General features: G+C 47.5%; 1 protein-coding gene across 1 annotated transcript in view; it reads right to left on the bottom strand.

Annotated features, from left to right (window-relative positions):
* The window catches only part of comp (cartilage oligomeric matrix protein), a 48,931-nt gene that overhangs the window by 10,939 nt on the left and 14,445 nt on the right, over window positions 1–23,547 (bottom strand). The window contains exons 10-18 of the mRNA XM_072594509.1: window positions 15,349–15,508; window positions 11,602–11,720; window positions 11,197–11,249; window positions 9,881–10,074; window positions 9,398–9,576; window positions 4,094–4,142; window positions 2,963–3,159; window positions 1,441–1,613; window positions 959–1,098 (exon numbers count right to left, since the gene is read on the bottom strand). Coding sequence (XP_072450610.1) covers window positions 959–1,098; window positions 1,441–1,613; window positions 2,963–3,159; window positions 4,094–4,142; window positions 9,398–9,576; window positions 9,881–10,074; window positions 11,197–11,249; window positions 11,602–11,720; window positions 15,349–15,508 — 1,264 coding nt within the window. The remainder of the gene's footprint in view (window positions 1–958; window positions 1,099–1,440; window positions 1,614–2,962; window positions 3,160–4,093; window positions 4,143–9,397; window positions 9,577–9,880; window positions 10,075–11,196; window positions 11,250–11,601; window positions 11,721–15,348; window positions 15,509–23,547) is intronic.

Here is a 23,547-nt window from a genome sequence, read left to right as displayed (position 1 = left end):
TCTAGCTTATCTCTCCATGCTTCAGGCTCACCGCCTTTATTCCTGATGAAGGGCTTTTGCCCGAAACGTCGATTTCGAAGCTACTTGGATGCTGCCTGAACTGCTAACCCCATCCTTCAAGATCATTTATAAAAATGACAAATAGCAGTAACCACAAAACAGATCCTTGCGGTACACCACTAGTAACTGAACTCCAGCATGAACATTTTTCATCAACCACCACCCTCTGTCTTCTTTCAGCTAGCCAATTTCTGATCCATACCACTAAATCACCCTCAATCCCATGCCTCTGTATTTTGTGCAATAGCCTACCGTGGGGAACCATATCAAACACTTTACTAAGATCCATATACACCACATCAACTGCTTTACCCTCATCCACCTGTTTGGTCACTTTCTCAAAGAACTCAGTAAGATTTGTGAGGCACGACCTACCCTTCACAAAACTGTGTTGACTATCCCTAATCAACTTATTCCTTTCTAGATGATTATTAATCGTATCTCTTATAACCTTTTTCAACATTTTACCCACAACCAAAGTAAGGTTCACTGATCTATAATTATCAAGGTTATCTCTACTTTCCTTCTTGAACAAGAGGACAACATTTGCTATCCTTCAGTCTTCTGGCACTATTCCTGTAGACCAGTTCAATCCTGATGAAGGGCTTACACTTAAAACATCGACCCTCCTGCTCCTTGGAAGCTGCCTGACCAGTTGTGCTTTTCTAGCACCACACTTTTCGACTCTTATCTCCAGCATTGGCAGTCCTCACTTTCTCCTCTCTTACTCACCCCTTCTATCCCCCAACTACTTTGTCCTCTCAACCCTCTTTCATCAGCCCTCACATCTCATCTCCCATCATCCTTCTAAAGACCCCACCTTCTCCTTTAAAGTCACTCTCCCCTCATTCCCCAGTCTCCTTCACGCTCCTCCTACCGCCCCGCCACCTCGCCTTACCATTGCAGCGGTAGCGTAGGTTTGCCCAGATGATGTTTTCCTGTGAGAAGCAGAAGACTCCAAGTCTCCCTCCACGCATCGTAGTGTCAATGATTGCCCCTGAATCTGCCACAATCTTTGGTCCTTCATATAGTCGGACTCTGTGGAAACAAAAAGAAGCTCGATGGGGTACAAGGGGTTGCGAATGGCAGGAGATCAGTGGAAGGGTGACCCTGGAGACGAAGCGACGAGAACTGAAAGACTGCACCGCTTTGTGAAAATGGGTACCAAATAGTACAACCAACCTTTGGTGCCACCCTAGTGAGACTGGGTGGTACAGTCTTCCCTAGCAACCAGTTTCTGATTTGTGATTATGTAAATATCTGCTTGATGGAAGGGATAACGAAACAGGGTTTGGGCTGAGAATCACCCACACCTCCAGCAATGTTCTCTACCCTGTGACTCATTCCCCCAATCCCTCCACCCCTCACACTATGACCTACCTGATGTACCCAACCTGGGGACGATGTTGCAGGAACCAGCGATATGAAGTCTTGTCTTTCCACCCAATATTCCTAGGGTCTTTCCACAGAAGTTTGACTTGATTGCTGGTATCTCCTGTGTGCCAGAGGGCATTCCGCAAGTGTTCCCCTGGGCCAGTCTGAGATTTCACTGCCTGTTTAACAAATCAATTGGTACAAAGGTATCACAGATCCTTTATCTGCCACCAAGACCCGCTTCTCCCTTTCCATTACAAGTGGGATGGCTTCATTAAATTAAGTCAGGGATACAGTCAAATGTAGTGTATGAGAAATCAGAGTTGATTATAATTCACAGATGCTTATGACTCCCTCAGTAAGTTGATCAGAAGTGCAAGATCTTCCTAACATTTAGGCAGTGTCTTCTGACTTTGTCTGGTTAATCTCCCTTCAACAAACCACCACAATGTGGAGGTGCTGGTGTTGGACTAGGGTGGACAGCATCTGAAGTCACACGACACCAGATTGTAGTTCAATAGGTTTGTTTGAAATCACCAGCTTTCAGAGCATAGCCCCTTCATCAGGTGAAGTGGCTGATGAAGCCCCTGATAAAGGAGCTACACTCTGAAAGATTTCAAATAAACCTGTTGGACTATAACCTGGGTGTCGTGTGACTTCTGACTTCTTGACCACCACAATGACAGTGATCTCCTCACAAATGGGAAACAGCAGGGACCAGAACAAACTTGTTCATCCACATCACCTCCTGGCAGTCCCTCTTCTCCTTTATAGTATAACTTCATTTCATCATCTCGCGGGCAGTTAGTGAGATCATGTTTCCACTGCCCCAGCTCAGATCCATCACAAAATGATTATAAATCTCTGAATTCTATATTTGAATGTTTAGGGACAGCGCAGTCAGCCAGACTTATAGCTATCATCCATGTTAACAGATGTCAATTGCCACAGACCACATACTCTCAGCAGGTTCACATGGTGTACAATCAGAGTATGACACAACACTGGAGGAGGCTATTGACCCATTATTCTTACACTGGCTCTCTGAAATAGCTGCCCAATTAGTCCCACCACTCCTGCTTCTGGCCTATAAAATTTGTCCTTGCAAAGTGTCTGAGATGCAAATGTAGGTGAGGTGTAGAAATCATGAAATACAAACATATAAAGCAACAAATGTATAAAGACAGAACCATAAATCGTGTGAACAAACACCGGAATTTATTTCTATTGAGAGTAAAACAGAACAGTAATGATTGGTTAGAACACAGTCAGAGCTGGCAATACTGAGGGAGGATAAAATTGTTTGGGGGAAGTGGAGCTTGGGACCAGGAAAGTGAGGGTGATTATGGAGTGGGGGCACAGGAGGGCAGGGGATACAGAGAGGAGACTGTGACACAGATTGAAGGATGGAAAGGCTGACATGGGAATTAACATGCTGTCAGTGCAGGATCAGCTCACACTCTGTAGTCTCATTCCATGGCCTATTCCACCAGCACGGAGAGATTTCAGATCCAGAACAGTCACTCACCTTGAGCTGGATTCCAGGGTCTGCCACAGCCCTGAAGGGATTAGCTTGCCAATAGGTTTGTTCTGTCTGTTTCCACATAACCACGTAGAAACTGGAGCTGTCTTGATAGCCAAAGATAAACCCGGCATAGTCGTCATCTGTCATTGTGTTAACATGAAATGTTCCTTCAAAATCCACCCCATTAAAGGCTGTGTAACCTGAGCAGAGAGAACAGGATCACTCCAATGAAAGAGTCGATGGTACATGAGCAACCGCTTCACATTCTCAATTATTGAGGGGCGGGAGAAATTTAAAACAGTCTTTGGGAAAGTGGAATATTGTATATCTTGATTCTCAATCCCACAGAGTTTCAATGTTAATTTGAGAAGGAACAATACTGGTGTGAGATGGAGGCTGTCACATCCAGCAAGCTTTGAAGCCTTGTTAGAAGTAGCTCTTTCAGTCAGTGTAGGATTAGATATATTAGTGGCTGGTTGCTTATGCTGTTAAAGGTGGTGGACAGTGTTCACAAGGACAGAGTATATTACACTGTGGCACTCCATCTGACTGTCTGCGTGTGGTGTGGAGCTAACTGGCTACTTCTCTATTGTGCCTACTTCTGAGTCTAAGACCCCCTGGACAAACAGCACAAAGTGTCCACCAAAATGATAGAGGCTGACCATGACCACAGGGGTACCAGAATGGGGAGACTGCATTTCCAACTCCCAAATCACCTTTTAATGTAAGCTAATAAATTTCTATTTATGGTTTCTTTTTGCTGAGCATTGGTTAATTTGTTTATTGGTGTATTCAAATAAACATAAAGGGAGTCCATTAGGACACTGTTGGTAATGAGGAGGCAAGAATCTCTAACACGCCGTCCCATGTGTAAACCCACCAAGAAGGAAAATGATCCTTGTCTGATTTTGTACTTCATCATCTGTAAGGATCTATTCACAAGGATCCAGAGTAAAGCTCCCATGACACTGTTCCCCCATCAAACACTCTAGGACAGGGACAGCATGGGGCTAGGTACAGAGTAAAGCTTCCTCAACACATTCCCCATTAGCAGGACAGGGTGATATTGATTCTAATTTTATGCAATTTCTGTCATTTTAAAAATATTAAAATTGAGAGAGTGACTTCTCTTACCAACTGCAAGACCTGGGTCACTGTTCATTGTCTGCACAATCTCCATCCCCTGCAATGTCACATTAACCATGAATGATCCAACTGTGAGATACATCTCTGAAATAGCTCATGAGCAGTTTAGAAATCAAACTTATTACAAATCTGGAATATTTATCTCACCAACACAGGTATACAGATTTTAAAGGATTTATGAACAGATTATCCTCATCATGAAGGAGCAGAGGGACCTTCGAGTTCATCTACATAATTCTCTGAAGGTGGCCAGGCAAGTTGAAACAGTTGTTAAGACTTCTAACTTCCTTGGGTTTATAAATAGAGGCACGGAGTGAAAAGGGAGAAAGTGAGGACTGCAAATTTGCAGTGATATGTACTTCTTGTCAGATGTGGGAGTTTAAAGAGAGTTTAAGGATTACTGCAGATTATATCTGCCATAAATGCTGTTGGATGCGAATCTTATCAGATCGAGTGGATCAGTTGGAGAGACAGATAGAAGCAATGAGGAATTTGCAACAGCAACAGTATGTGATCGATGGCAGTTATAGGAAGGGGGGAAAGTCTCAGATACAGTCACACAGATGGGTTAACTCCAGGAAGGGTAAGAGAGGTAGGCAGCTAGTGCAGGAGTCTTTTGTGGATATACCCATTTCAAACAGGTATGCTGTTTTTGGAAAATTCTCAGGGGAACATAGCACGAGCAGCCAAGTTTCTGGCATTGAGACTGGCTCTAATGCAACGAGGGGTACGTCGGCTTCCAAGAGATCAATTGTGTTAGGGGATTCTGTAGTCAGAGGTACAGACAGACATTTCTGTGGCCAGCAGCGAAAAAGCAGAATAGGTGTGTTGTTTCCCTGGTGCTAGGATCAATGATGTCTCAGAGAGGGTGCAGAATGTTCTCACGGGAGAGAGGGACCAGCAAGAGGTCATTGTCCACATTGGAACCAATGACATTGGAAGGGAAAAGGTTGAGATTCTGAAGGGAGATTACAGAGAGTTAGGCAGAAATTTAAAAAGGAGGTCCGAGAGTAGTAATATCTGGATTACTCCCAGTGCTACGAGCTAGTGAGGGCAGGAATAGGAGGTTAGAGCAGACGAATGCATGGCTGAGGAGCTGGTGAATGGGAGAAGGATTCACATTTTTGGATCATTGGAACCTCTTTTAGGGTAGAAGTGACCTGTACAAGAAGGACGGATTGCACCTAAATTGGAAGGGGACTAATACACTGGCAGGGAGATTTGCTAGAATTGCTTGGGAGGATTTAAACTAGTAAGGTGGGGAGGTGGGACCCAGGGAGATAGTGAGGAAAGAGATTGGTCTGAGATGGGTACAGCTGAGAACAGAAGTGAGTCAAACAGTCAGGGCAGGCAGGGATAAGGTAGGACTAATAAATTAAACTACATTTATTTCAATGCAAGGAGCCTAACAGGGAAGGCAGATGAACTCAGGGCATGGTTAGGAACATGGGACTGGGATATCATAGCAATTATGGAAACATGGCTCAGGGATGGGCAGAACTGGCAGCTTAATGTTCCAGGAAGGATAGAAAGGGAGGCAAGAGAGGAGGGGGAAGTGGCATTTTTGATAAGGGATAGCATTACACCTGAGGGAGGATATTCCCGGAAATACATCCAGGGAAGTTATTTAGGTGGAACTGAGAAATAAGAAAGGGATGATCACATTATTGGGATTGTATTATAGACCCCCCCAATAGTCAGAGGGAAATTGAGAAACAAACTTGTAAGGAGATCTCAGCTATCTGTAAGAATAATAGGGTAGTTATGGTAGGGGATTTTAACTTTCCAAACATAGACTGGGACTGCCATAGTGTTAAAGGTTTAGATGGAGAGGAATTTCTTAAGTGTGTACAAGACAAATTTTCTGATTCAGTATATATATGTACCTACTAGAGAAGGTGCAAAACTTGACCTACTCTTAGGAAATCAGGCAGGGCAGGTGACTGAGGTGTCAGTGGGGGAGACTTTGGGGCCAGCGACCATAATTCTATTCATTTTAAAGTAGTGATGGAAAAGGATAGACCAGATCTAAAAGTTGAAGTTCTAAATTGGAGAAAGGCCAATTTTGACGGTATTAGGCAAGAACTTTTGAAAGCTGATTGGAGGCAGATGTTCGCAGGTAAAGGGACGGCTGGAAAATGGGAAGCCTTCAGAAATGAGATAACAAGAATCCAGAGAAAGTATATTCCTGTCAGGGTGAAAGGGAAGGCTGGTAGGTATAGGGAATGCTGGATGACTAAAGAAATTGAGGGTTTGGTTAAGAAGAAGAAGGAAGCATATGTCAAGTATAGACAGGATCGATCGAGTGAATCCTTAGAAGAGTATAAAGGAAGTAGGAGTATACTTAAGAGGGAAATCAGGAGGGCAAAACGGGGACATGGGATAGCTTTGGCAAATAGAATTAAGGAGAATCCAAAGGGTTTTTACAAATACATTAAGGACAAAAGGGTAACTAGGGAGAGAATAGGGCCCCTCAAAGATCAGCAAGGCGGCCTTTGTGTGGAGCCACAGAAAATGGGGGAGATACTAAATGAATCTTTTGCATCAGTATTTACTGTGGAAAAGGATTTGGAAGATATAGACTGTAGGGAAATAGATGGTGACATCTTGCAAAATGTCCAGATTATGGAGGAGGAAGTGCTGGATGTCTTGAAACGGTTAAAGGTGGATAAATCCCCAGGACCTGATCAGGTGTACCCGAGAACTCTGTGGGAAGCTAGAGAAGTGATTGGTGGGCTCTTGCTGAGATATTTGTATCATTGATAGTCACAGGTGCCGGAAGACTGGAGATTGGCAAACGTGATGCCACTGTTTAAGAAGGGCGGTAAAGACAAGCCAGGGAACTATAGACCGCTGAACCTGACCTCGGCGGTGGGCAAGTTGTTGGAGGGAATCCTGAGGAACAAGATGTACATGTATTTGGAAAGGCAAGGACTGATTCAGGATAGTCAATATGGCTTTGTGCGTGGGAAATCATGTCTCACAAACTTGATTGAGTTTTTTGAAGAAGTAACAAAGAAGATTGATGAGGGCAGAGCAGTAGATGTGATCTATATGGACTTCAGTAAGGCGTTTGACAAGGTTCCCTATGGGAGACTGATAAGCAAGGTTAGATCTCATGGAATACAGGGAGAACTAGCCATTTGGATACAGAACTGGCTCAAAGGTAGAAGACAGAGGGTGGTGGTGGAGGGTTGTTTTTTCAGACTGGAGGCCTGTGACCAGTGGAGTGCCACAAGGATCGGTGCTGGGTCCTCTACTTTTTGTCATTTACATAAATGATTTGGATGCAAGCATAAGAGGTACAGTTAGTAAGTTTGCAGATGACACCAAAATTGGAGGTGTAGTGGACAGCGAAGAGGGTTACCTCAGATTACAACATGATCTGGACCAGATGGGCCAATGGGCTGAGAAGTGGCAAATGGAGGTTAATTGAGATAAATGTGAGGTGCTGCATTTTGGGAAAGCAAATCTTAGCAGGACTTATACACTTAATGGTAAGGTCCTAGGGAGTGTTGCTGAACAAAGAGACCTTGCAGTGCAGGTTCATAGCTCCTTGAAAGTGGAGTCGCAGGTAGATAGGATAGTGAAGAAGGTGTTTTGTACGCTTTCCTTTGTTGGTCAGAGTATTGAGTACAGGAGTTGGGAGGTCATGTTGTGGCTGTACAGGACATTGGTTAGGCCACTGTTGGAATATTGCGTGCAATTCTGGTCTCCTTCCTATCGGAAAGATGTTGTGAAACCTGAAAGGGTTCAGAAAAGATTTACAAGGATGTTGCCAGGGTTGGAGGATCTGAGCTATAGGGAGAGGCTGAACAGGCTGGGGCTGTTTTCCCTGGAGCGTCGGAGGCCGAGGAGTGACCTTATAGAGTTTTACAAAATTATGAGGGACATGGATAGGGTAAATAGACAAAGTCTTTTCCCTGGGGTCGGGGAGTCCAGAGCTGGAGGGCATAGGTTTGGGGTGAGAGGGGAAAGATATAAAAGAGACCTACGGGGCAACTTTTTCACACAGAGGGTGGTACGTGTATGGAATGAGCTGCCAGAGGAAGAGGTGGTGGCTGGTACAATTGCAACATTTAAGAGGCATTTGGATGGGTATATGAACAGGAAGGGTTTGGAGGAATATGGGCCAGGTACTGGCAGGTGGGACTAGATTGGGTTGGGATATCTGGTCGGCATGGACAGGTTGGACCGAAGGGTCTGTTTCCATGCTGTATATCTCTATGACTCTAAATGCTGGTGATTAGACTCGAGAGTGTGGTGCTGGAAAAGCACAGCAGGTCAGGCAGCATCCGAGGAGCAGGAGAATCGACGTTTTGGGCAAAAGCCCTTCAGGAATCAGCATAGAGTATAAAAGCAAGGTAGTGAGGCTACACCTCTACAAACTATTGGTCAGATCCACGTCTGGAGTAATGTGTTCAACTCTGGGCACCTTATTTAAGGTAGGATGTTACAGTCCTGGAGAGAGTGCAAAGGAGATTTGCTAGAATAATACTAGGAATGAAGGATTTTAGATTTGGAAAAGATTAGAGAGATTGGACTTATTTTCCTTGGAGCAGAGAAGATGAAGAGGTGACCTTATTGAGGTGTTCAAAATGATGAACAATTTTAACAGGATAAAGAAGGATATTCTGTTTCCACTAGTTGGTATATCAGTAATTAGGGCTCACAACTTCAAGATTGTCAGCAAGAAAGCTAGGAGTGAGATGAGGAGAAACATCTTTACTCACAGAGTTGTTAGGATTTGGAATGCACTGCCTGGGAGAGGGGTGGAGGAGGTTTCAAAACAGAGTTGCATCTTTATTTGAAAGGGATGAAGTTAGAGAGCAATGGAGATAGTGCTGGAAAATGGGATTAGCTGTGTACTCTTTCAGGGGCCGGTACAGACACAATGGGCCGAATGGTGTCTGCTGAACTGTAAAATTCTACATTCTATCAAGCATTATGGTGAAACATCAATGTGTCAGCACAAAATAACTACAGCAGTGAAAATTCAATCAGAAATAAGTTTTCAACTAATGAAGAGGATCCTAAATCTCAATGAAACCTGCATGAATAGGACACACCAATGCATCTCAGTTAAAATTACAGATCAACTGAAACTAATGATTAGTTTAACTCTAGGTATTTCAGAGCTGAGGAAAATAATTGTAATGGAAATATTTATCTGACTTGTGTGCAGAATGTTGTCTCAAAATAAAGTCTAGAGGATCTTATATTGTTTACAGTGGGTACCATAGCCTTATTTGAGGTACACCATGTGTGCTCTATACTGTTCAGGTGAGGTACCTGGTTTAAGACGACCCAGTTTGGGTCAATCTGTGCATCTCCCTCAGGATCCAGGATCACCGTCTGATAGGCTCGAAAATCAGTGAGTGCAATCTCAGCATTTTCGGGACAAACGTCGATAACATCAATGACTTTATCATCATCAAAATCTCCTTCACACGCATCTCCCAGCCCATCACCTGTCACATATTTCAAACAAGTTTAACTTAGTAACCTCTGATTAACTTAGTACAGTTCAGCTGGTTTGATCTACTATATCCAAGCAATCCTGAACTAATCCCATTCCCCACATTGTCCCCCCCACAGCCTTGAATCAATTCCAAACTAATCCCTCTGCCCCACACTTCTCTCACAGCCCAGTATCAATCCCAAACCAGTCCCACGTCCACTATCCCCATTTCCCTGTATCAATCCTAAAGTAATCCCCCTCTGTCCCACTTCCTGAGACAAAGACTGAGAAAGATGCAAACAGTTGTCACTCACCATCGTAATCTTCCTGTGTTGGATTAGCTACAAGTCGGCAATTGTCTGGTCCAGGGGAGACATGATCAGGAATTCCATCATTATCATCATCGTCATCACATTCATCACCCAGTCCATCCCTGTCTGTGTCTAGCTGGGCACTATTAATGACTGTCGGGCAATTATCTCTGCTGTCCTGGTGCCCATCACCATCGCTGAGGATAGAGAGAGAACATCACTGTCAACAGTGGATAGAACATAATGAGCAGACACAGTTATATAACATCCCTCACTCACACTTACCCACAAATTCACTTTCTTGTTATGATCAAAGTCCAAACATGGACAAGGAACTGAATTCCAGAGGTGAAGTGAGAGTGATTTCCCTTGACATCAAGGCTGCATTTGATCGAGTGTAACATCAAGGACCCCAGCAGTCAATGGCAATCAGAGGTAAAACTGTTCAATGGGCATACTTGACACAGAGTAAGATGGGCATGTTGTTTGGAGATAAGTCATCTCTTGGGCTGGGCTGACTAGTGGCAAGTAACATTCATGCCACACAAATGCCAGGCTATGATCATCACCACTAAGAAAGAATCTAACAACCACCCCTTAACATTCAATAATGTTACCATTACTGGATTCCCCCACTATCAATTTCATTGAGGTTACTGTTGACTGGAAACTGGACTGGACTAGCCATATAAATACAGTGGTTACAAAAGCAAGTCAGAAGCTAGGAGTTCTATTATTGAATTACTCAACTTCTGACTCCCCAAAGCCTGTCCACCATCTACAAGGCACAAGTTAGGAGTGTGATGGAATACTCCCCACTTGCCTGGATAGGTGTACCTCCAACAACACTCCAGAAACATGACACCATCCAGGGCAAAGCAGCCCGCTTGATTGGAACCACATCCACTACCTCCACCACCGATGCGCAGTAGCAACAGTGTATACCATCTACAAGCTGAACTGCAGAAACTCACCAAAGATCCTCAGACAGCACCTTCCAAACCACTTCCATCTAGAAGGATAATGGCAGCAGATGGGAACACCACCCCCTGCAAGTTCATACACAGATCCATACATGCATTAACCCTCCCACCCATACACCTTCACACACACCACGCTCTCTCTCTCTCTCTCTCTCCTTCTCGCTTACTTTCTTGAATCTTCATCTGCTGATTTGACTGAGAGTCCATTTTCAGGATTTTTGTCGTATAGTGTGGATAATCCCTCTCAGAACCATTGTGTTTCATTCCAATTGATCCGACCTTACTTGTTGACTATAACTTCCGACTGAGTGATAATAAGAAGACTGCAGTGCTCACCTGTCTGTGTTGGTATCACAGGAATCACCTACAAGGTCATTGTCATCATCCAACTGGAAAAGTCAAAATCAACATCAAATTATGATCATTCAATGCAACTCATCCTAGCTCAGTGTGGGCATAGCCCCCCACCCCCAGAGAGACAAGGGAATCTCACAGAGCAATAGAGGATGCCGCTCCACCCAACCTTACACAGAGAGACCAAGAAGCATCCCTTTCTCCTTTACAATAACCAGAAAATGGTAAAGTCTAAAATTTCCATGCATCATGAACGAGGCATTGTGCTGAGATTTTGAGAGGTGACGAGGGCTTCTGAGTAGAAGAGACGGGTTCCCAGGGAGAATGGTCAAGGGTCTCTGGCAGAGGGAGAAGGGGCCCGGTGCCTGATGGATACTCAATGTTAACCTGATCCGGGTTTCTGATGTTGGGGCAGCTGTCACAGGCATCTCCAACCCCATCACTGTCACGGTCCAGCTGATCCTGGTTTGGAACTCGCTCACAGTTATCTAAACTGTTCCTTATTCCTACAATAAGAAAGATTATGTAGATCAAATTAGAAACAATAATTAACCATCACAACCTCTGCTTGTTCACAGATCCTGCTGTCTCTCTCCAATCTCATGCCTCACTAAGTTCTCGATTGGTCCCTGATATGTGAGGTTTCCACTACAATGAGAGACTGAATAAATTTGGTCAATCCTATCTGGAGGTTGGAAGAATGAGTAATGATCTAATTGAACCATTTAAGATTCTGAAAGAGCATCACTGCGTAGATAGATTAGATTAGTGTGGAAACAGGCCTTTTGGCCCAACAAGTCCACACCGACCCTCTGAAGAGTAAGCCACCCAGACCTGTTCTCCTACTCCCTACTAATGCACCTATCACTATGGGCATGGCCAATTCACCTGACCTGCACATCTTTGGACTGTGGGAGGAAACCCACAGTCACACGGGGCTGGAATCGAACCGGACCCTGGCGCTGAAAGGCAGCAGTGCTAAGCACTGAGCCACCGTGCCGTCTGAAAGGTATATGTGGGAAAGTGAGAACATTTCAGAATAAGGGGTTGATCATTAAGGAATGAAATGAGGAACAATGGCTTCACCCAAATAGTTGTGAATATCTTGGGTTCTCCACCCCAGAAGGTTCTGGCTGCTCAGTTGGTGACACACCAATGTTCGATTTCTCCAGGAATCAAGGGACTTGGAGAGTGGGCAGGAAAAATGCAGTGATAGTGCAAGGTCACCTGTGATCATAGTGAATTCAAGGCAAACACAATGGACCATGAAATCACTTAAATAGTGGCTTTTATCTCAGAATTTCTCCAGCATTCACTACCATGGAGCATTCCACTGAGGACAGTCTTCAGGATAATCCTTCGCAAATAGGAGGAGGAACGTGTTTTGATCTTGGCAATTGTTTGCTAAATGTAAAGCTGGCTGCTATCTCCTTGTTCAGAATCAGGCTGTCATTCAAAAATGTAATCTGAATTGAATGATTTATAGACATTTGCATTTTATGGTGAATACAGCATTCTACACTTATATGAGGAACAAGAGGATGGTCAGAGCGAGGGTAGGCCAGTCAGGGACAATGGAGGGAACTTGTGTCTGGAGTCAGAAGAAGTAGGTAAGGTCCTTAATGAATACTTTGCTTCAGTATTCACTACTGAGAGGGACCTTGTTATTTGTGAGGAGGATGTGCTGGAAATTTTGAAACCCATGAGGATATAAAAGTCCCCTGGGCCAGAGGGGATATACCCAAGGTTACTATAGGAAGTGAGGGAAGTGATTTCTGCACCTTTGGCAATGATCTTTGTGTCCTCTCTGTCCACTGGAGTAGTACCAAATGATTGAAGGATGGCAAATGTTATTCCCTTGTTCATGAAAGGCAATAGGGATATTCCTGGGAATTACCGACTAGTCTATTTTACGTCGCTGGTGGGCATTGGAGAGGATTCTGAGAGACAGGATTTATGATTATTTGGAAAAGTATAGTTTAATTAGAGATACTCAGCATGGCTTTGTGAGAGGTAGGTCTACCACAAAAACCTTAGTGAATTCTTTGAGGAGGTGACAAAACACATTGATGAAGGTAGAGCAGTGGATGTAGTGTATATGAATTTTAGAAGGCTGTTTGATAAGGTTCCCCATGGTAGACTCATTCAGAAAGTAAGGAGGCAGGGGATACAGACAAATTTGGTTATTTGGATACAGAATTGACTGGCCCATAGAAGACAGAGGATGGTAGGAGATAGACAGTATTCAGCCTAGAGCTCAGTGACCAGTGGTGTTCCGCAGATATCTGTTCTGGACCTCTGCTCTTTGTGATTTTTATAAATGACTTGGATGAGGAAGTGGAAGGGTGCGTTGGTAAGTTTACCAATGACATGAAGGTTGGTGGAGGACTGTTGTAGGTTGCAATGGGACACTGCCAGGATGTAGAGCTGGGCTGAGAAGTGACAGATGGAGTTCAATCTGAAAAAGTGTGAAGTGATTCATTTTGGAAGGTTGAATTTGAATGCAGATTACTTAGTTACAGGCAGGATTCTTGGTAGTGTGGAGGAACAGAGACCTTGGGGTCCACATCTGTAGATCCCTCAAAGTTGCCACCCAAGTTAACAGGGTTGTTAAGAAGGCATATTGTGTGTTGGCTTTCATTAGCAGGGGGACTGGGTTTAAGAGCTGCGAGGTTATGCTGCAGCTTTATAAAGCCCTGGTTAGACTACACTTGGAATATTGTGTTCAGTTCTGGTCGCCTCATTATAGGAAAGATGTGGAAGCTTTAGAGAGGGTCCAGAGATTTACCAGGATGCTGCCTGGACAGGAGGGCATGTCTTATGAAGAAAAGTTGAGGGAATGAGGGCTTTTCTCATTGGAGTAAAGAAGGGTGAGAGGTGACTTGATAGAGGTGTACAAGATGATGAGAGGCATAGATAGAGTGGATAGCCAGAGACATTTTCCCAGGGCGGAAATCTATATCACAAGGGGGCATCATTTTAAGGTGATTAGAGGAAGGTTTAAGGGAGATGTCAGAGGGAGGTTCTTTACACAGAGAGTGGTGGGTGTGTGGAATGCACTGCCAGTGATGGTAGAATCTGATAATTATGAGCATTTATGCAACTCTTGGATAGGTACATGGATGATAGTAAAATGCAGGGTATGTAGGTAAGTTTGATCTTAGAGTAAGATAAAAGGTCGGCACAATATTGAGGGCTGAAGGGCTGTACTGTTCTGTATTGTTCTATGTTCTAATACAGTAAAACACAGTGAAAAGCTTCAACAATCCACAATCCAGTGCATTTTGAATTGTTTAAGAATAAAAAGAGTAAAAAGATATAGCTGAAAGAGTCTATCTTCCTTCTGCTGCCTTCACCATGAGCAATGATCCCTCACCAGATTCACCAACAACACCTGCACCTCCATCACCACACCAACATAGGAGCTATCACTCTTTAGGCACCATTTCCTCGCCCCGGGCCCACCTTACTGCCACTGTTGCTGATGCCACACTCACCCTGCAGCCAGGACTCCCCAACTACACTGCTACCACTGCCTCGCTGGTAATCAGGGATCCCCCGCTCAGGGCCTCCTGCAACCAGGGGGCCCTGCTCTGGGCCTCCTGCAACCAGGGGTCTCCCGCTCTGGGCCTCCTGCAACCAGGGGGCCCTGCTCTGGGCCTCCTGCAACCAGGGGTCTCCCGCTCTGGGCCTCCTGCAACCAGGGGTCTCCCGCTCTGGGCCTCCTGCAACCAGGGGTCTCCCGCTCTGGGCCTCCTGCAACCAGGGGTCCCTGGCTATGATATCAGGCCAGGCCACCACCTTGTCAACAGTCCCTCTCCAGCTGGCCCCCTCCATCTATTGTTGAGGAAACATATTCTTTATGTTCTCAGTTTGGCTGATTGCATTCTCCTCTCCCAAAATACACTGCCCCAAGATTCAGGGCACTGAGATTAACATGTGTCCTAATTGTACTGCCACAAAGTTTAATAATGTCCCATAGCTTTTACCATAATTCCTCTTGCTTTGTGATCAGTGAGTGATCACCTGACCCATTTCCTAGATTATTTATACTAGTCAGGAGTAAATTCAGATAACTGACTGCAAAGGCTTCATTATCTCCAGGAAACTTCACCTTCTCTTCTTCCCACTTACCATCTCCATCCATGTCCTGATCACATGCATCTCCTTTTCCGTCATTATCAATGTCCTGCTGATTATTATTAATGATGAGTCTACAGTTATCACACATGTCTCCAAACATATCCTGATCTGTGTTTCTTTGGTCAACATTTGGGACCAAAATGCAGTTGTCCTGTGAAAATTAGATAAGAGTGGTTAGTGTCACTGACTGTCATTTGACAGCACCTTCCAAATCCACAAACACTTCAATCTAGAATGACAAGGGCAGCAGATACATGGGAACACCATGATCTGCAAGTTCCCCTCAATGCCACACACCATCCCGACTTGGAAGTATACCACCATTCCTTCACTGTTGCTGGGTCAAAATCCTGGAATTCCCTCCCTAAGGGCGTTGTGGGTCCACGTACAGCACATGGACTGCAACGGGTTAAGAAGGAACTCACCCCCACCTTCACAAGGGCAATAAATGCTAGACCCAGCCAGAAACACCCACATTTTTAAGTTGCGATATTGAAACAATATTGACTCTAGCTTTCACAACTGTTTCTTTAGTTTTTTTTAAAGAAAACCAGCACAGACAAAATTGGCCAAAAGTCTTCTTCAGTCCCTTCAATTTCTACAATTCCAAGAAAACAAGCAAAACTGAATTGAATTTCTATAGCGTCATTCACATCCTCGGATCATCTCAAAATGTTTCATAGCCAAAAAAGTCCTTTTAAGGTCGACACTGTCGTAAAACAGGAGGTTGGTCAGTCAGATTACACTCAGCAAGGTCCCACTAACAATGATGTGGTTATGGGGTATGGCTAATAGGGCAGTTGTATGTTCTTCCTGCAGAATGTGGCAGGTGAGAGACACGACACGTCTCTGCCGACTACATCTGAGGGAAGTGCACCCAACTCCAGCTCCTTGAAAACTGAGTTAGGGAACTGGAGCTGGAGCTGGATGAACTTCGGATCATCCGGGAGGCTGAGGGAGAAATTGAGAGGATGTACAGGGAGGTGGTCACTCCCCAGACACAGGATAAGGACAGCTAGGGAACTGTCAGGGGGAGGAAAGGGAACTGACAGATAGAGCAGGGATCCCCTGTGGCCGTTCCCCTCAGCAATAAGTATACCGTTTTGGATACTGCTGGGGGGGACGGCCTACCAGGGGAAAGCCATAGTTGTCAGGTCTCTGGCACTGAGCCTCAGAAGGGAAGGGGGGAAAATAGAAAAGCGCTAGTGGTAGGGGACTCAATAGTTAGACGGATTGACAGGAAAATTTGTGGTCAGGACTGGGACTCCTGGAAGGTATGTTGCCTCCCTGGTGCCAGGGTCCGAGATGTCACCGATTGGATTTACAAGATTCTGAAGGGGGAGTGTGAGCAATCAGAAATCATGGTACACATTGACACCAATGATATATCCGGGAAAGGGATTGATGATCTGAAAAGTGACCACAGAGAGCTCGGTTGGAAGCTGAAGAACTGGATGAGTAGAGTAGTGATCTCAGGTTTGCTACTGGTGCCACGAGATAGTGAGGTGAGGAACAGTCAGTGAGTGCAGCTTAACACGTGGCTGTGAGGCTGGGGCAGGAGGGAGGACTTCAGATACCTAGACCATTGGGACACCTCTTGGGAAGGTGGGGCCTGTACATGAAGGATGGGTTACACCTGAACTGGAGGGGCACAAATGTTCTGGGTGGAAGATTTGTTTGTGTGGTTCGGGAGGGTATAAACTAGATTGGCAGGGGGGTGGGGCAGCGCTACATATCTGAGAGGGGGGTAGTTACATATGGGGCAGTGACAGGATGTAGTGAATCTATTGGGAAGGTTTCTCACGTGATGAAACAAGGGGATCGGTTAAAGTGTGTCTGCTTTAACGCAAGGAGTGTCAGAAATAACAGTGAGGAACTTAGAGCATGGATCAGTATCTGGGACTATGATGTTGTGGCCATAACAGAGACGTGAGTTTCATGGGGGCAGGACTGGTTGTAGATGCTCCAGGGTTTAGAACATTTAAAAAGAACAGGGAGGGTGGAAAAAGAGGAGGGGGCGTAGCATTGCATCACAGCTACAGAAACTAAGGTTGTTGAGGAAGGTTTGTCTACTGAGTCAGTATGGGTGGAAGTTAGGAACAGCAAGGGAACAGCCACCACATTGGGGGTTTTCTACAGACCCCCTAATAACAGTAGGGAGATTGAAGATCTCATAGGCCGGCAGATTTTGGAAAAATGCAGATGTAGCAGGGTGGTTGTTATGGGTGACTTCAACTTTCCCAATATTGACTGGAACCTCCTGAGTGCAGATGGTTTGGATGGAGCCGTTTCTGTCAGGTGTGTTCAGGAGGGTTTCCTTATTCAGTATGTAGACAGGCCAACGAGGGGAGAGGTCATTTTGGATTTGGTGCTTGGCAATGAGCCAGGACAGGTGTCAGATCTCACGGTGGGAGAACACTTTGGTGACAGTGACCACAACTGCCTCACATTTACCATAGCCTTGGAGAGGGAAAGGAGCTGTTACCAAGGGAAGATATTTAATTCGGAAAAGGAAGTTATGACACTCCCAGACAGGAGTTGGGAAGTACAGACTGGGAGCAATTGTTCCACAGAAAGGGCACAGCAGACATGTGGAGACTATTTAAGGAGCAGTTGTTGTGAGTGATGCACAAATTTGTTCCTCTGAGACAGGTAAGAAGGGGTAAGATTAAGGAATCTTGGATGACGGGAACAGAGGAACTTCTGGTCAAAAGGAAGAAGGCAGTTTACATCAGGTGGAGGAAGCAAGAATCAAGTACAGCTTCAGAGGATTATAGGCTTACTAGAAAGGAGCTCAGAAATGGACTGAGGAGAACCAGGAGGAGGCACAAAAAAGGCTTGGCAAGAAGGATTTTTACTCACACATGAGGAATAAGAGAATAATCAGGGAGAAGGTTGGGCCAATCAGGGATAGCGTAGGGAACTTGTGTGTGGAGTCTGGAGCAGATAGGGGAAGCCTTAAATGAGTTTCTTGCTTCGGTTTTCACCAAGGAAAGGGACCTTGTTGTGAATGAGAACTTTGAGGAGCTGGGATACAGGCTTGAACAGATCAAGATTGATGAAATTGATGTGCTGGAAATTTTGGCCAACATTCAGATAGATAAGTCCCCAGGGCCAGACCAGATTTATCCCAGGCTGCTTCGGGAAGCGAGAAATGAGGTTGCTAAGCCGCTGGTGAAGATCTTTGCTTCCTCACTCTCCATGGGAGTTGTACCGGAGAATTCGAGGGAGGCGAATGTTGTTCCTCTTTTCAAGGACAATAGGGAAATCCCTGGCAATTACAGACCAGTCAGTCGTACGTCTTTGGTCAGCACAGTTTTGGATAGACTTCTGAGGGATAAGATTTATGACTATTTGGAAAGGCATAGTGTGATTAACGCAGTCAGCATGGCTTTGCGAGGGTCAGGTCATGCCTTACAAATCTTATGGAGTTCTTTAAGGAGGTGAAGATCGAACAGTGGATGTGGTGTAAATGGATTTCAGCAAGGCATTTGATAGGGATCCCCATGGTCGGCTCATTCATAAAGTCAGGAATTATGGGATACAGGGAGATTTGGCTATCTGGATTCAGAATTGGCTGGCTGACAAGGCAGAGAGTGGTTGTAGATGGAAAGTATTCTGCCTGGAGGTCAGTGGTGAGTGGGGTCCTGCAGGGCTCTGTTCTTGGGCCTCTGCTCTTTGTCGTTTTACAAATGACTTGCCCCTCCAACAACACTCCCTCAGCACTGTCCCTCCAACAGCACTCCCTCAGCACTGTCCCTCCAACAGCACTCCCTCAGTACTGCCCTCCAACAGTACTCCCTCAGTACTGACCCTCCAACAGCACTCCCTCAGCACTGTCCCTCCAACAGCACTCCCTCAGTACTGCCCTCCAACAGTACTCCCTCAGTACTGACCCTCCAACAGCACTCCCTCAGTACTGCCCTCCAACAGTACTCCCTCAGTACTGCCCGTCCAACAGCACTCCCTCAGTACTGACCCTCCAACAGCACAGCACTCCCTCAGCACTGTCCCTCCAACAGCACTCCCTCACACTGTCCCTCCAACACCACTCCCTCCCCTCCAACAGCACTCCCACAGTACTGCCCCTCCAACAGCACAGCACTCCCTCAGCACTGTCCCCCCAACAGCACTCCCTCAGTACTGCCTGTCCAACAGCACTCCCTCAGTACTGCCCTCCAACAGAATTCCTCATTACTGCCCCCCCAACAGAACTTCGTCAGTACTGCCCTTCCAACAGTACTCCCTCAGTACTGCCCTCCAACGGCACTGCTTCAGTATTGCCCCCCAACAGCACTCCCCTAGTACTGCTCCTCCAACAGCACTCCCTCAGTACTGACCCTCCAACAGCACTCCCTAAGTACTGTCCCCCCAACAGCACTCCCTCAGTACTGCCCTCCAACAGCACTCCCTCAGCACTGCCCCTCCAACAGCACTCCCTCAGCACTGCCCCTCCAACAGCACTCCCTCAGAACTGCCCCTCCAACAGCACTCCCTCAGCACTGCCCCTCCAACAGCACTCCCTCAGCACTGTCCCCCCAACAGCACTCCCTCAGTACTGCCCCTCCAACAGCACTCCCTCAGCACTGTCCCCCCAACAGCACTCCCTCAGTAATGCTCCTCCAACAGCACTCCATCAGTACTTTCCCTCCAACAGTACTCCCTCAGTACTGACCCTCCATCAGCACTCCCTCAGTACTGCCCGTCCAACAGCACTCCCTCAGTACTGCCCTCCAACAGCACTCCCTCAGTACTGATCCTCCAACAGCACAGCAATCCCTCAGCACTGCCCCTCTACAGCACTCCCTCAGCACTGCCTGTCCAACTGCACTCCCTCAGCACTGCCCCTCCAACAACACTCCCTCAGTACTGTCCCTCCAACAGTACTCCCTCAGCACTGTCCCTCCAACTGCACTCCCTCAGCACTGTCCCTCCAACAACACTCCCTCAGCACTGTCCCTCCAACAGCACTCCCTCAGCACTGCCCCTCCAACAGTACTCCCTCAACACTGTCCCTCCAACAACACTCCCTCAGCACTGTCCCTTTAACAGCACTCCCTCAGCACTGCCCCTCCAACAGTACTCCCTCAGCACTGCCCGTCCAACTGCACTCCCTCAGTACTATCCCTCCAACTGCACTCCCTTAGTACTGTCCCTCCAACAGCATTCCCTCAGTCCTGTCCCTCCTCGAGCACAGCACTCCCTCAGCACTGCACTTCCGTCCAAAAGCACTGCCCCTCCAACAGCACTCCTTCAGCACTGCGCCCCAACAGCACTCCCTAAGTACTGTCCCTCCAACAGCACCCCCTCAGTACTTTCCCTCCAACAGCACTCCCTCAGTACTGCCTGTCCAACAGCACTCCCTCAGTACTGCCCCTCCAACAAAACTCCCTCAGTATTGCCCCTCCAACAGCACTCCCTCAGTACTGCCCTTCCAACAGTACTCCCTCAGTATTGCCCCCCAACAGCACTCCCCTAGTACTGCTCCTCCAACAGCACTCCCTCAGTACTGACCCTCCAACAGCACTCGCTAAGTACTGTCCCTCCAACAGCACTCCGTCAGCACTGCCCCTCCAACAGCACTCCCTCAGCACTGTCCCCCCAACAGCACTCCCTCAGTACTGCCCCTCCAACAGCACTCCCTCAGCACTGTCCCCCCAACAGCACTCACTCAGTAATGCTCCTCCAACAGCACTCCCTCAGTACTTTCCCTCCAACAGTACTCCCTCAGTACTGACCCTCCATCAGCACTCCCTAAGTACTGTCCCTCCAACAGCACTCCCTCAGTACTGCCCTCCAACAGCATTCCCTCAGTACTGATCCTCCAACAGCACAGCAATCCCTCAGCACTGCCCCTCTACAGCACTCCCTCAGCACTGCCTGTCGAACAGTACTCCCTCAGCACTGTCCCTCCAACAGCACTCCCTCAGCACTGTCCCTCCAACAGCACTCCCTCAGCACTGTCCCTCCAACTGCACTCCCTCAGCACTGTCCCTCCAACAACACTCCCTCAGCACTGTCCCTTCAACAGCACTCCCTCAGCACTGCCCCTCCAACAGTACTCCCTCAGCACTGCCCGTCCAACTGCACTCCCTCAGTACTATCCCTCCAACTGCACTCCCTCAGTACTGTCCCTCCAACAGCATTCCCTCAGTCCTGTCCCTCCTCGAGCACAGCACTCCCTCAGCACTGCACGTCCGTCCAAAAGCACTGCCCGTCCAACAGCACTCCCTCAGTACTGCGCCCCAACAGCACTCCCTAAGTACTGTCCCTCCAACAGCACCCCCTCAGTACTGCCCTCCAACAGCACTCCTTCAGCACTGCGCCCCAACAGCACTCCCTAAGTACTGTCCCTCCAACAGCACCCCCTCAGTACTTTCCCTCCAACAGCACTCCCTCAGTACTGCCTGTCCAACAGCACTCCCTCAGTACTGCCCCTCCAACAAAACTCCCTCAGTATTGCCCCTCCAACAGCACTCCCTCAGTACTGTCCCTCTGACAGCACTCGCTCAGTACTGTCCCTCCGACAGCACTCCCTCAGTACTGTCCCTCCAACAGTACTCCCTCTGGATTGCTCCTCCAACAGTACTCCCTCAGCACTGCCCCTCCAACAGCACTCCCACAGTACTGCCCGTCGAACAGTACTCCCTCAGCACTGCCCCTCCAACAGCACTCCCACAGTACTGCCCGTCGAACAGTACTCCCTCAGTACTGCCCCTCCAACAGCACCCACTCTGTACTGCCCTCCAACAGCACTCCCTCAGTACTGCCCCTCCAACAAAACTCCCTCAGTATTGCCCCTCCAACAGCACTCCCTCAGTACTGTCCCACCAACAGCACTCCCTCAGTACTGTCCCTCCAACAGCACTCCCTCAGTACTGCCCCTCCAATAGCACTCCCTCAGTAATGCTCCTCCAACAGCACTCCCTCAGTGCTTTCCCTCCAACAGTACTCCCTCAGTACTGACCCTCCATCAGCACTCCCTAAGTACTGTTCCTCCAACAGCACTCCCTCAGTACTGCCCTCCAACAGCACTCCCTCAGTACTGATCCTCCAACAGCACAGCAATCCCTCAGCACTGCCCCTCTACAGCACTCCCTCAGCACTGTCCCTCCAACAACACTCCCTCAGCACTGTCCCTCCAACAGCACCCCCTCAGCACTGTCCCTCCAACAGCACTCCCTCAGCACTGTCCCTCCAACAGCACTCCCTCAGCACTGTCCCTTCAACAGCACTCCCTCAGCACTGTCCCTTCAACAGCACTCCCTCAGCACTGCCCCTCCAACAGTACTCCCTCAGCACTGCCCGTCCAACTGCACTCCCTCAGTACTATCCCTCCAACTGCACTCCCTCAGTACTATCCCTCCAACAGCACTCCCTCAGCACTGTCCCTCCAACAGCACTCCCTCAGCACTGTCCCTCCAACAGCATTCCCTCAGTCCTGTCCCTCCTCGAGCACAGCACTCCCTCAGCACTGCCCGTCCATCCAAAAGCACTGCCCGTCCAACTGCACTCCCTCAGTACTATCCCTCCAACTGCACTCCCTCAGTACTTTCCCTCCAACAGCACTCCCTCAGCACTGCCTGTCCAACAGCACTCCCTCAGTACTGCCCCTCCAACAAAACTCCCTCAGTCTTGCCCCTCCAACAGCACTCCCTCAGTACTGTCCCTCTGACAGCACTCGCTCAGTACTGTCCCTCCGACAGCACTCCCTCAGTACTGTCCCTCCAACAGTACTCCCTCTGGATTGCTCCTCCAACAGTACTCCCTCAGCACTGCCCCTCCAACAGCACCCACTCTGTACTGCCCTCCAACAGTACTCCCTCTGGATTGCTCCTACAACAGCACTCCCTCAGTACTGTCCCACCAACAGCACTCCCTCAGTACTGTCCCTCCAACAGCACTCCCTCAGCACTGTCCCTCCAACTGCACTCCCTCAGCACTGTCCCTCCAACAACACTCCCTCAGCACTGCCCCTCCAACAGTACTCCCTCAGCACTGCCCGTCCAACTGCACTCCCTCAGTACTATCCCTCCAACTGCACTCCCTCAGTACTGTCCCTCCAACAGCATTCCCTCAGTCCTGTCCCTCCTCGAGCACAGCACTCCCTCAGCACTGCACGTCCGTCCAAAAGCACTGCCCGTCCAACTGCACTCCCTCAGTACTGCCCTCCAACAGCACTCCTTCAGC

The sequence above is a fragment of the Chiloscyllium punctatum genome, chromosome 24 (assembly GCF_047496795.1).
Source record: "Chiloscyllium punctatum isolate Juve2018m chromosome 24, sChiPun1.3, whole genome shotgun sequence".
NCBI lineage: Eukaryota > Metazoa > Chordata > Chondrichthyes > Orectolobiformes > Hemiscylliidae > Chiloscyllium > Chiloscyllium punctatum.
Note: the sequence above shows the minus strand (reverse complement) of the source record. Positions and strands in the feature narration are given on the sequence as shown.